At 51.6% G+C, this 14337-nt stretch overlaps 1 protein-coding gene across 1 annotated transcript; it reads right to left on the minus strand.

Moving 5' to 3' along the window:
* Positions 1-5861: 5861 nt before the first annotated feature.
* DSM5745_10468 (SLC26/SulP family anion transporter) lies at positions 5862-8382 on the minus strand (the record flags this gene model as incomplete). Its single annotated transcript, XM_026752484.1, has 2 exons — positions 5862-7901; positions 7948-8382. 2 exons carry the CDS (start codon positions 8380-8382, stop codon positions 5862-5864), a joined length of 2475 nt encoding a protein of 824 aa, XP_026598927.1.
* Positions 8383-14337: the final 5955 nt, after the last annotated feature.

Below are 14337 nucleotides of genomic sequence, written 5' to 3' on the forward strand. Positions count from 1 at the left end.
CAGGCTAGAGACAGATTCTTATTCCCAGTTGGTCTAAATTTGTTGGTTAGGGTTTTAACTGCTTGGTTGGATACTCCCCCCAATACTCCGTAAGGGTTGGAAGGCAGTTTTGGCACCTACCTACCTTCGGACTGGGTAACTGGACAAGGTGATGAATATGAGTGCTACCTTTCAATCTGGCAAATCACGGTCCCAATGCGCATCAAAAGAAACCTGCAAGGCGAAATGCAACTGTCTGACTTCCCGACTAGGCTCCGCAGGCCTCAGGCACGCCAATAAGCTCAAGCTACCATAGGAACCTAACCCTAGGTAGGCTATTACAAAGCCCAATTAGGTGTATTTATAAGCAATGGAGATTATAGGCAAGCATGGCTGCCTCCGCTCTCCATCCGCAATCAAAGCGTAAAAGCACAGCTAGAAATCAAAAACACAACAATAAGAACAGAACTAACAGAATCGGATACAGACGGGTCGACGAACTTCAACACAACACCCAGTTCCCGAAGAAAATCCAAAGATAATACGGCTGGCGAGACTGAGACGGACACCGAGATGGACGTGTCTCCATCGGTGTTTGGATTTCTTTTACGAACGATGCAGTCGTGGCTCAAGACGATGTCGGTAGTTGAACTTGTTGGTTGTCGGCGTGGTGCTGGATTGTTTAGGTACATTTGTTGTAGATTATTTCAGGTCTTGCGAGTTGGCCTTGGTGGCTGGAGGGAATCATGTAGGTATTAATAAGCATGATTATAAATCCAAAATTCTTTCAGCTTCGACACCTTTGCAGGTAGCGCTTGTAGTCCAGTGAATCCCGTTAATCGAGATCCTTGCTACTTCTGCCGTAACATCCTACTCTACTCACGTCTTCAGATCATTCGGAATCATCATCAGCTGCACTTTTACTTCTATCTCATCCGACTTCAGATTCGCTCTACAACGTAATCCTTTCTTCCTACACTACGGTATCTAGCAAGATCATAATGCAAACCACCTGGAACTGCAACATGAAGGCGACTCGAAAATAGACCATCATCGGGTTTGATATCACGGTGGTCGGTCGGTACTTGGATGGGATGAGGTGGACTTTGCAAAGCATGACATGTTTGGTTTTATTATGGGTGGATGTAGGTTTAGGGCTGGACGCCCGAATTGTTCGGTACAGTGACCAACCAACTCCGTGAGCTTAGCTATTAATCGTCACATCTGCGGACGGTCGTTCCAAGCGCTACGTATTTCTTTCCAAATCCCGCGCCAATCATTCGCGTTATTCGGGCGAATCCAATGCCTTTAAAATATTGAACGTTTAAGAAGAAGAAAACACAGAGCCTCAGCAGCGCTTGGGCTCTGCCAATCCAATTGGCAATCCTCAAAGGCATTGAACGAAGTGCCGAATCTCCACAGAATTGGGATTCCAAATTTTACGGAGCCTTGCGGTAGGGCTAGGGTTCTGAGGTAATTGTTCTCCAGTGCAGGTGCTGTATTTGCTAGACAATATCTATTGGTACTCCGTACCTATGGGGCGTGAAAGCCGCCATTTATAATTCAGTATTAATATTGTATGAAACGTCCGATCCGAATGTTTCGGACACGTTGATGGGTAGCAGAGCCTCGCAATAGAGAAAACAGAATGGCTAGCATAGCTATATTAACAATGCTGTGTTTTTTCCCTTCCTGCTAGTTAGGGCGGAGGACCTTGCCGGGTGTACCGATGCAAGGCCAATAAGGGTCATTTGTCCTGAAATCCAGGTCCAAGGTAACGGAGTAATATTGAGCATTTTGGTGCCTGGATCCGTTTTGTATAAGCCCGAAATAGAAGTATGGAAGCATTGGTGCGGAAAGTAGGCTAGTTTGTCCGCACCAACTTAGGGCAAAAATGTCCGAAGCGTTGGTGATTAGTCAACATGATTATAAATCTGGGGGAGCTGGGAGGCCCGGATGAATCCAACTCACAATTGTAGGCTGAAGGCGAAGATAGATAGATATAGGCAATTCTCACGGTGTCTTTGTTTACTGGCCATCTTTAGGTTGCTCGAAGGGACGGTATGTGTTGGCAGGCATAGGTAGCTGGAGTGCGGCCCGTGGTGAAGATTTAGTTATAAGAGGGGATGGTGACGCGGATGGACGTTTGGATTGTACAGGAAGGAAGAGCGTAAGTTCTTTGCAGAATATTTGTAAGCCCAGGTAGTCATCTTAAGTCCAGCCCTCTTAAATCCGCCTTGCAGTATAGGAGCTCTACACTTTATATCTTACAAGCCACCGGAAGTTTAATTCATATACGCAACAACGGCTTTAGATATCGCCGTTTATTAGATTACACTTATATTAACGTTTTAATACATAATTTCACCGACATCATGCTTTCTAGACTCTTAATCTTTAACCAGAACGGCGAGAATCTGATATTCCGAGCATTTCAAAATAAAATAACTGCCGGCCACGACTGGCTAATATCTTCCGCATCCTGGTCATCTCTTCTCCCATCTCCTGTTCCATGAAGCTGGAGGCTAGTAAGCTTTTCTCCTCCAGGGAATTCCCTTGTTGCCTAAGACTTGTCTGGCGGATGTGGTGAGCCCTCACAATGTATGGTCAGGATCTTTTGTGCCTTGTCCGACTGGCCTGGGCTATTGTTACCTGGATATCAGAGAACCGAGCGTCATGATTTGTAAGGATAGAACCCCATTATTAATATCCCTTCCACGTCCTTCCATAGCTCATACAAAGAAGACGGAAGTCACCCATGAAGATCTCAAAACCAATCCTCCACCTAAATCCAGCACACAAAAAACGTCCAACTTTCCTACCGACAAAGACAGGCGGATCCTGAATGGCGACAAGAGACATGATACAGCCTTCCTCCACTGATAGACTAACAAAACACAGATATCGCAACTTACCTACGGGCTATTGATCATCGATTTATTGTTATATTGCACTGCGCGTGCAGGGACCGCGCTATTCACTTTTTTCACATCCCCTACGACCCTCCCCGATCTTCCTTACTACGACGGCGATGAGACTCGAATCTCGATATCCTTTTCTTCTTTCTCCCGCATCGGGTCTGCTTACTGGGTATCCTTTTGCTGGAAGATGCTTTTGCTCGAGTGCTTTGGGCTGCTCTGGGCTATTTAACTGCCCGAGCCAGTCCGCTTGCACGAGACGAACCTTCAGGCTTGAGTTCCGTCGTTCCCCGGTGAGTCACCCTCTTACTAATGTAGAGGTCTTACTAGTGTAGAGGTTGAAGTTTGAGACCGGCTTCTCCAAGGGACACTCGGTCCACACATCCTCGCGGCTGAGGCTACACGGCCAGCAATGACAAATCGAAAAGCTTAAAGGCAGCCGCGCTCGAGCTTCGACTTTTCCGTTCTCATCGTTTACGACTTTAAGGTCCGGAGTGCTCTTGCGGTATGGAAAGGCTTCGAGAAGCCCAGCTCCCTATTCCAGCGTAAAGTAGCACACATTTTATCTCGGTCGTGGTTTCCGCCGAATCCAGAACAAGAACGCCGCCAACCTGGTTAATCTGCTGGTTTATCTACGTAGTGTAGTCGGTGCAGAAAGAAATCTCTTGCTTGTCAATAAGAATCCAAAAGACACATAGCTCAACTGACAATTGTAGACCAGAATAATATACGAGCCCCGCAGCAGCCGCTTCAACCTCTCACCTACCTACCCTATGTCAATTACAATCAGTAGAACAGATACTCAGGACGTTCTGTGAAGCTCAGTATTTTACGCATGCGTCATGTCGTAGGGGTCCGGGTGGAACATTTGACCATCAATCCGGGTTCGAGGGAAAATTTCCATCCAGCTTGCTTTGGTCCGCTGCACCAGAACCATCTAGCCTAAAATACCTATGTTTATTACAACCATTAGGATAGCTACCTGAGTTGCTTGCGTTGGCGCAAGACTACCATTGTAGGTATCGGCTCAGAGTTTTTAGGACCCTCTCATATCGCATGCTAAGTTCCGGCATTTGCTATATATCATCCACTCGGCGATCTCAACCATTATGGAGTGGTTGATTGATAACTACCATAGTCAAGATCGCAGAGTGGATGACGGGACATACAGCGAATGGACACGTGGTAGTTGGTCGGGTGTTTGATTTCCATTGGGAGCGGATTCATGCGGATGCGGATCTTATAATAGACACGCCGGTCTACGGGATGAGTCACTGGCATGATACGATGACTCCAGAAACCTTACCTACCATATTTACCTTACTAAAGCCTCTTCTCTTCGAACCGGTTCGGTTCGATTCGGGTCCTGATTTCTGATTTCCAAGCACCTGCTGTTAGTTCCGACGTACCTATTATTAATCCGCCTGCTTTCCCTTCCTTTCTCCCTTCCCTAACTTATCTTTGAGTATCGACTGACGAGAATAACGCTTTTCAACGAGAGTTTGTGAATGAACGGTAAGGTAAGTACGATGTAGATTTGGACGAGGGGTTGCCCCTGGACTCGCTATCGCTCTCGAGTCAAATTCCACGTCACATCAACCCGGTTAATCCAGAGGACGCCCTGATGGCGATGACGACGATGAAGATGAAGACGAAGACGAGGACGAGGACGAGGAGGACGAGGACGAGGAGGACGAGGACGAGGAGGACGAGGACGAGGAGGACGAGGACGAGGACGAGAATGGCGATGATGACGATGACGAGGGGGACGATGAGAAATACTAACACTAACACTTACACTATGCTACTAGGCCGACATGATGATGAACAGGAGGGCCTCGATAAGGAGTACGAGGACGCTGATGAGGACGACGATGAGGATGACGATGACTAGAGAAGACGCAGACGGAGACGAAGACGACGACGATGAACACCACTACACAACGACTTACCTTGGAATGGAAAAGGACCGAAAATGCGTAGACCTAGAGAGAGTTAGCCAAGCAACGAAGAAACGGGATAGCGATGATGAGGATGACGATGATGACGATGATCAATCCCGGTGATAATGACAGATACGGGAGAGCAAGGAAAGCAGGAATCATGGCGAAGATACCCCCGCTCCCTTCCAGCTCTACCTACAGTCTGACTCTGGGTGACCTCGTCTCGGATGTCGATTCGATGTCGATGTTGGTTTCTCCACTGATTCTCCTTGAGTCCTATGTAAAGTATATCTACAATCACAGAAGAAGCTTACAAAGAAGAGCTTACAAATACCATGACATCTAAGCCACGGCACAGAAGAGAAGAGAAGCGAAGCAAGCATTACCAAGAACCTTAATCCCCTCCCTACAAAACCGACCCTCCCGGCCTCCACTTCTCTTTCTCTTCTTCTTCTTCTCCACAACACTACGACGACAGTTCATACGCGGTGACTCCGCAAATGTACGATTCGGCGTTGGCCAGCGTAACCATCAGCAGTGAGCACAAACCAACTAACGTTAGATCTATGGTAGGTAAGTAGGTATGTAGGATTGTAGGTATGACAACAACGAATGCATACGGCCTGCACGGTGAGGCAGGTGAGATAGATTGAGTGGTTAGGTAGGAAGACATTTACAGTATGCGCAGGCATAGGTCTGCATGGGATATGGAGTTGTACGTTGAGGTTGACAGCTAGGATGCACCTGCGTTGCATCAATCTATTTGTTCGTAGATAGATCTATGTACATGCGGCGACAGTATAGCGATGCTAATGGGTATACGGAGCACGATGTGCGATCAATCAATCAATCAATCAACCTTTGGTTGAATCAACAAGATTATAATGGTAAGAGTAGATAACCGAAGACACACTCGCTCAAGACACAACACGAGGGGAATATATAAACCGACCAAAACAAAGCTCCAGCCAGGGAGTATATCGCTAAACAATCACGCTCACGCTCACGCTCACGCTCACGCTCACTCACTCGACACCTCGACAGGGTCCTCACCCGGCGAGTTGGCCAGGGCACTCTCCAACGCGCTCGTGATGTCGATGTGGAAGAACGGCAGGTTGACGCCCTGCACCATGGCCATCTTGCGCCGGTTGCGGTACGCCTTGCTATCCTTCAGATCACGCTGCAGCTTGTCGTCGTCGCCGATGCTCGAGTTTGACGATTCTTCAATACCGTGCGTCTCCCGCTCGGCGGTGTGCGATGGGCGCTTAAGGCCGCTTTCGAGATCGCCGGCACCGGCGTGGCGGGTGTTCTCGTTGGCGACGAGCTCGGCGTGCGCGGCGGCGGAGGCTTGTCCTTCAATCTCGGTCACGCTGAAGATGGGCTTCCAGCGGTGGAAGCCGTCGTCTGAGGCCGGGGTGGGGTAGCCGAAGCCGGCGGCGGCGAGAGCGCGCTTGGTCCAGCGGTTCTTGACGTGGGCGAAGTGCCACTGGACGGTGCGGGGGGAGGCGTAGATGTCGAGTTGGTTGCGGACGTCGATCAGGTTCTGCACTGAGGTGACGTCGACGTTGTTGACGGATGAGAAGTCGAGGATGACTGCGCGGAGAGTCGGCAGGTGGGAGCGGTCTTCCTCCTGCTTGCCCTTGCGAGGGCCGGGGTTGTTCCACGGGCGGTCGCCAGGGTTGCTGTATGTAAAGGGGTTGGTTCGGCGGGTTTGCTTGAAGATGGTGTCGACGAGGTAGTCGGTGTAGTGGTTGGCGTTCGGGTAGTTGAAGCCTTCGGAGAACCGGTAGATAAAGATGCCGGGAAAGGGCTGCTCGATCTCGACTTCGGGGTTGGAGCCGTCGGTGTGGTTGATAGGGAGGAAGATGGAGCGGGTGCGGTCGACATCGCCGACCGGCTTGGTCTCTTCCATAACGTGGTCGCCAACGACAGAGTGGATGGTGACGCGACCCAGGAACTCACCGCGGGCCTTGGCCACGCGGAACAGGAGCACTGCAACGGAAATACAGACCGTGCAGTAGACGCCGATTTCAATCGTGGTGAATACGGTGACAATTACACCGATGAAGAAGATCACACAGTCAAACGGCGAAACGCGGTAGAACTGGTAGACAACATCCGGCGGGGTAATCAGGTCGCCGACTGCGTGGATGATGACACCCGCCAAAGAAGCCTTGGGGATGTACCAGAAAAGCGCGGGCAGAGCGTAGATGGCAAGGAGGACGACAACAGCAGTGATGACACCGGCCAGCGGGGTTCGAACACCTGCCTTGGACTTGATAGCAGTTCGGGAGAAGGAACCGGTGGCGGGATAGCCGCCGAGGAACGGGCCAAGCAGGTTGCTGACACCGATGGCAACCAGTTCCTGGGACGGGTCGATGGTGTAGTTGTTGACGCGGCCGAACGACTTGGAAATGGCAATGTGCTCGATGAGAAGGACGATGACGGCGGCGGGCAGTTCGCTAGCAAACGTCGTGATGATTTCCGCATTGACGGTGGGAACGGCGGCGTGCTGGAAACCTCGAGGAACGTGTCCAAGAACCTTGAATGCGGGGTTGTCTTTCCGATGAAGGTTGGTCGCGGCGCTGATCATGGTGTAGAAGAGGATCACAAACACAGTGCGCAGGGTGGAGACGAAGAACCACACCTTGGCACGGTGCGGCTGCTTTTTGGCAGCGAAGTTGCAGCCAGAGCGGATGATGTACAACATGGCACACGCGGTAACACCCATCGCGGCATCAAGGGTGGACGTTGGGAGTTGCTTGAGAGTATCGATGATGGTCCTATAGGTGGCGCCTCGGGTGTTGACGCCCGACTCGCCAAGCATCGTGGAAACCTGTCCGGAACAGATGTTGATGGCGGAGCCCGTCATGAACGCTGTGATGGCTGGGAGAGGGATAAAATCGACGATGAATCCGAGACGAGCCAGGCCCATGAAGCACACAATTCCGCCGCAAATGATCGCTAAACAGGATGCAATAACGTGACCTTCAAGTTCAGGATGAGTTTCTTGGGCGCCCGTGACGATGTTTCCAACCAGAGTGGACATGACAGCGACGGGCTGTTACTTGTTAGTGCCGAAGTGAGAAAAATCTGGAGATACGTACACCAATGGTAATGTCTTTTGACGTTGCAAAAAACCAGTAGATCAGGACGCCCATGAAGGACGAGTACAGCCCGTATTCTACATCCAGCTGCGCAAGCTGGGCGTAGGCCATTCCCTGAGGGACGACGACGGCTCCGACGGTGATACCGGCGACCAGATCTCCAATAAGCCACGTCCGGTTATAACGGGTGATCCAGGATAGGAAGGGGAAAAGTCTGTAAAAGTACATGCCGACGTCTCTCCACGAGGGCGTGATTTCGGCGAACCATTCGGCCGCGGTGGGCTCGGGCTCGACATAGGAGTAGGTGTCAAAGGTGCCGACTGAGAAGGTCGACTCGCCGCGGGTGACGGCATCGTGTTGTTGCTTCTCGGGCAGTTTCAGGCGCAAGACCTTGGCCGCGCCGTGGCCGAGCTTTGTGGCGAGATCGCTAGGCATGGTGTGGTTGGGAAGATGGAGGAGACGGCGAGAGTATATAAGTCGGGCGGACACGAGCCCTAGTTCGTAGACCACCGGGGTCACGACAAAATGCTAGCAGATGGTGAATCGCAGATAAGACAGAGGAGAACGGATAAATCAGAGATTTAAGCGAACTGGCTAGCCATGTCTGTAGATGAGGAGGCAAGCTTTAAATGAACCAAGACGGACCAAGGATGTCGTGATCGAGAGGTGTAAATGCGAATAAGGGTCCCCCACGGATCTCGTAAAGCCAAGGATATAGAAGGTATAGCGCAAACTCAGAGGAGCGATAGGATGGGAAGAATGCACCGGGCACGTTGAGACGGCAGGGCGAGGCGAGAGGCCGGCGAGGAAGTAAAGGCCGGGGGAAGCTGGATACGAGTCAACAGCAACCGATGATGGAAAAAGAAAAACAGCAGAGATGAAGCCTGGGGGAAAGTTTTAAGTATGGTTTTAGGCTTTGAGGCGATCTTGCGAGACGGGAGACTGTGGGGGCTGCACGAGAGCAATCAATCGTCACACAGGGCCGCGCCACGCAGCAGAAAAAGCAGGCCCGAAGAGGGAAGACCAGCAGAGGCCAGCAGGATCGTCAGCGGTCAGCAAGCGAGCAGCGGCAGTGGGCAGCGGGCGTTTAAGCTTGTCCAGGCGCTGGCGTAATAGGGCCCATCCGCTGGTTGAGTGGGCTTGCGCCGCTTGGTCTGGAAGCTCTCGTCTTCCATGGTTGTGCGGTCTCTGGCACGGGATCTGGCCAGGAACTGTCCTTCGGGGCAGATTTTGATGTCGATTGATGAGCTCATGCGATGAAACTGATAAATACCGATGACCCCGATGAAAAACCGGCAGACTTTGGTCAAAAGGCAGAGAAGCAAAAGTTGATAGAGGCCGATACTGCCGCTGCCGACCGCCGCGCAGGGACAGGAAACCCGCCAATCACGGGCGACTGGAGAGCAGCCAGCCAATGGGAGGGCCGGGAGAACACGCCATCGTTCGGCCAGATGGTGAAAGCTCTCGCTCCACGTGTGGGTTCTCGGCACAGATGAGTATGACATCGTTGGCAGAGTCAGAGAGTAGGAATGCATTTATTATTACTGTCAATAGATATCTGATCATGGCTACAATCTAGTATCGAACACTCCGTAGACATGTGTAGAATGAAAATGCACAGAGTAGTTCGTAGTGGCGCTGACTAATTTAGCGTCTTGGCACGCCTTGCCGTTGTCGGACTCAATTACGACGACGCAACGACGACTCCCCCTTGAAACACTATCCTCGCCCTTTGTATCGGAAATGCATCGGAGATGTCTGCCTCTGCAGACTGCAACAGTGATATCAAGCTGGAGGATTCAAGATTGCAAATGCAGCCAAGATGCTCCTGCAGGAATCAAGAACCCTGGCTCCCCACCATCCCGTCACCTCATCAACAGTAAAATCGCGTCATCATCACCTGCATCCAAACCCACCAAACCGCATATCCCGACTCCTGAACAGAAATGACCGTCAGGATCATCGCGGTGATTGTCAGATTCCAGAAACATCCAGCGATGCACCGCGTGTATGACAGATATGACAGCTACCGAATTCCATCTGGATCCGCATCAACAGCACGCATGCGATGAACCATGAACCCCTTGTCCCTGCACTCGCATCACGACCTATCATGAGCCTCACAGAACCAAACACCATAAACCATGTCCGCGGAGTCACACGATGCTCGCAATATCCAATCTAACCACCGCCCACCCCACGACACGACGCCGGCTGACAACCCCCTTTGGCACTGGCCGCTGGGCTTCAGCCTTCTGGAACGATTCCCCCAATTAACCTTAATGTCGCCATTTTAGCCGCTGATGAGCCATCGCTGCCCGCCCGCCACAGCACCCAAGATCCCTTGGGGCAAGCTTGACTCCGACAAGCAGGACGAGCACATTGGCATCCTCAGCCGACGCTTATTCTGATGACCGTCGACTAACCTCGTATTCTGGCCGCATTGTTCTTCGTATTGGCTTGCTAGGGTGCAGACACTGCGGCTTTGTTGCGTGCGTTCGTCTCGCTGCCCTGATCGTCTAGACTCTAGACTCGCTTGTTCTGCGAGCTGGATGGATACCCCCTCGCTTCACTTGCAGCAGAGTTTCCATTAGTGATCGCGTCCCGTGGCTCTTGTTCTGCTCGCATCTGCCAATCTGTGATGCGCTCGGTGTCGCCATCAGTCTGTGGCGCTCGATTCAGTATGCTGATTGTTCCCGACATCGATCACAGCCATCTGTTCAGCTGGAGGCGTTGATTTCTCTGTCTACGCAGTAGCCGACTACCAGTCGTTGTTCTCGCATGGAGCATCCCAAGGTGATACTGCTGTGTAGCGCGTACCAAAACCGTTCAGGAATCTCCAAGCGTCGGAGAGAGTCGCGGGGTGGATGGTCTACTGATTTCCAACCCGGACGACACGCGACTGGCCCCTTGCATCCAACCCCTCCTCCAGTACTACAGTGAATCTAGATTCTGCCTAGGAGACTTACCTTTTGACAAGCTTTGATTCGAGTTCTTGGCCTTATCGCTGTTGTGACACTGTGACACAAACGGTGACATTACATTGACCCCTTGCGGCATGCCGATACATATCCCAAACCAACCGGTCCTCGGTCTCGCCTCTTATCTCAGCGTATATGCGATGCAATCCTGCACATACTCTCCGTCGAGACCGTGATAGCCATCCCTCGCATGTCATGTCCAGTCCAGAACAATTCTCCCAGCACCGAGCCCGCATGGACAACATTGCTGGTCGACCTGTCTGTCCTGCTTTACGCCATGCCCTAATAAGACATAATAGTTAGGAGTCCATCAACCAATCACAGCCGGGCTAGCTCAATCGGCAGAGCGTGAGACTCTTAATCTCAAGGTTGGGGGTTCGACCCCCCCGTTCGGCTTTCTTTTTTGCATTTTTGCTGCGTCTATGGGGTGCCAAGACACATTCCGCATTTTACATCGATTTTTCCAGTGATCTGTAGGCATATCTGGGCTTTTTTTCTCTCTAAATACGACGGCGTTGTTCGTGGTCGGGTTTTCTTCACGGAATTGTGGGTGCGGAATCTAGGGCATGCTTTAGCGACAGCCGCTGTATTCAGTGGACTTGTACGGAGTAAGTAGGGAGACTGGGAGTACCAACTACCTCAAGACAACAGACAAACAGTGTCTATTGCGGGGGGGGGATAAGCTTAGGGCCAGATATAAAACCGCAGCGAGGTAGACAAGGTATTGCACCATAAACGGTCAAGGGGAGTTGCACCGCGCAAATATATATATCCCCACACCGAATCTTGGTCTCCCATGCGAACACAGAACACAACGTAAGTAATCTTCTATTATCTGACAATCACAGTCCCAGAATTGATTCATTTCAATGCTAAACCACACCCATGACCCCCGTGTCTATCATCATCTAACCTTCGAAGCACATATTCCAGCTACAAAATGCCGGGATATCCGATACATCCCATTTCGCCCATCCACTCCCTTCGCCTGTTTCCCAGTCCCATTAGATCGTCCTGCTCATAGAGATGATGCCACACTGCACTACACTGCGCTGGCTATTGTGGTGGGTTGCAATTCAGATGGCTATATGAGTAAGGTCCGATAGCTGCAACCACGACAAATGGACGGCCACAGTCCCCTTCGAACCCCCGATACGAAAGAAGAAGCAAGAGTAGAAGACCGCGGGACATCGATGCAAGGCAGGCCCACGATCCCTTCCCGGACTCATTCGACGCTCACCCATCCGGATCGACCGGGCAGCAGCCTACCATACCGTATCTCGCCTCAAAGCCAGACGTTCACTGCGCTCTTTCGCTTCGAAATGCCCCTAGACCTTAACGCTATACCGTATCACCAGCAAGTACCTCCATTCATCTAGGCCACCCGCGCCTCCGTAAAGCGTCCAGGCCTAATTCTCTAGGCTGGGATGGTGCTGTATTGTCAGGGCTACGCAATTGGTGGCATTGGCCCTATCTTGTCGCTGGGCTTTTGGTTCGATGTGCGGTCGTTGATAATAGTGGATGGACGTACAGCCACGTCAAAGGCTTCCTGACGTGGTCCTAGCAGGTGAAGGGGATGACCAGGCCCCTAGGCAACTTGCGGCCAATGCCATGCCATGCCATGCCATGCGATGCCATGTCATTGTTCCTTGCTCAGGCATAGGTAGACCCGAAGTAGGACATGCGCTCATGACTATATTGCGGCTCGTGTTTTCTTGCGCGAGTTATTCCTCCTTCTTGGCCCCCGGGCTTCTTACGACGGTCCCAGACTAATCCACGTTTTGATAGCGTCTCTCATCTCTTCCACCAGGACCCTAAAACCGGGAGGAGAACATCCACGCCCAACTTGAGCATAACATAGACCACATCGCATTCCGACAGGCAGCAAGTCATGCATTGCATAGCTTGGTTGCAACGCGGTGGTCTGGTCGAGAGTATCCCGGTGCCATCTATGAGGAGCATCCTCTCCAGCTCCAGCTGGCCGAGAACGTCCTGTCGGAATGTGACTGTCATACTCTTCGTCTGCCAGTTGGGTTTCTAGCTGCGGAATCCCCACCGCTTGTTGCAGGGGCTCGCCGATGTAGCGTCTTCTGCCTTGCTACCAAGTCTGATGACGGACGCAACTTGTCCCGGGCTCTTCGTGCTTTGCCTAGTCCGACCATGTAGCCATTGACCGGCTGCGTCCGTGTTGAAAGCGGAATGTTTGTTTTCGAAGAGGCAGTCGCGGTCCTGATTTCCACTCGCGGCATAGGGATTCGTCAACGCGTGCAGTGAGAAAAGAATACTTGCGCTTAGGGCTAGCTTGTGGAAGTCTCTTGGGCGCAAGCTGGAGCCTACATGCCACGAGCCCTAACCACCTGAGCGTTAAGTTGATTCATGAATCCGGGACTAGGAAGTAATGTAAGGCAGCGTCAGGAGCAATCCAAGCTATAAACAGGGCAGTGCATTTCTGGCCTCCGTTTATCCCACCGGCCCCTGGGCATATGTTTCTCACTGCGTGAAGTGATATGTAGCCGTATAGAGCTAGCACAAGCTCACTTCATACCTATCTAGTCAGCCCTCCTACTCACAGGGACCAGACAAGGCGACGTCTCCAGCATTCCTACCAACCACCAACTTTAACTGTCACCTTGGTTGCAGCGAAGTGCCTTCCGTCGAACTTCCCAAGCGGCTAAGGCCGTCATCAGATCCGTATACTCCACAATCTGCGGTACGAATGGTTGTTCCTGCCTGGCTCCCGAGGGATCGGATGCACATGCGCCGTTCATCGCTCGGATTGAGCGGAGCAACCGCAGTGAGGAAATCGATGGTAACCCTGAGAACCTGCAGGATTCTGCTGCGATCCAATGCATCAGGTCCAACATACCAAAATACTGGCATATTAGAATTAGAAAAAAGGAGCACAGCCATACTCCCGTCCTGCGTCGGGCTAATATATTGTAAGAGACGCACAGAAGTCCAGGCTGTCAATTGCCAGAATCTCCCTTCCATGCACTGAGGCCGAGACCGAGAGTCAGATGGGACTGTCACTCCTGCCTGGTATCAAGATGTCCAAATAGTCCGCGCCTACATCGTCCACTTCCTCGCCGGGACCAAACTCTTGCGCAGCACAGCAACAAGTTAGTCTTCATGAACTGTCTGAAACAGACGCGCTCTGAGATACACCATCAGAACGGGACGATATGAAAAAGGAATGAAAGTCATATGAATCCCAGAATGTCGGTAAAGCATGTTCCTATCACCCTGCACTGAAACCCTGAATAATCTCTCTTCACTCGCGCAGCGTTCTAGGCGTACAATTGTCTAAGATAGACCGAGAAACGTCGAAGGCTATGCTCAAGCATCAACGCTAGGTGCGCCGCTAGATCTCTGACTTTGAGAACAACGTCCTGCGTCGCTGCGGGGCGAG

The sequence above is a fragment of the Aspergillus mulundensis genome (assembly GCF_003369625.1).
Source record: "Aspergillus mulundensis strain DSM 5745 chromosome Unknown scaffold_15, whole genome shotgun sequence".
NCBI lineage: Eukaryota > Fungi > Ascomycota > Eurotiomycetes > Eurotiales > Aspergillaceae > Aspergillus > Aspergillus mulundensis.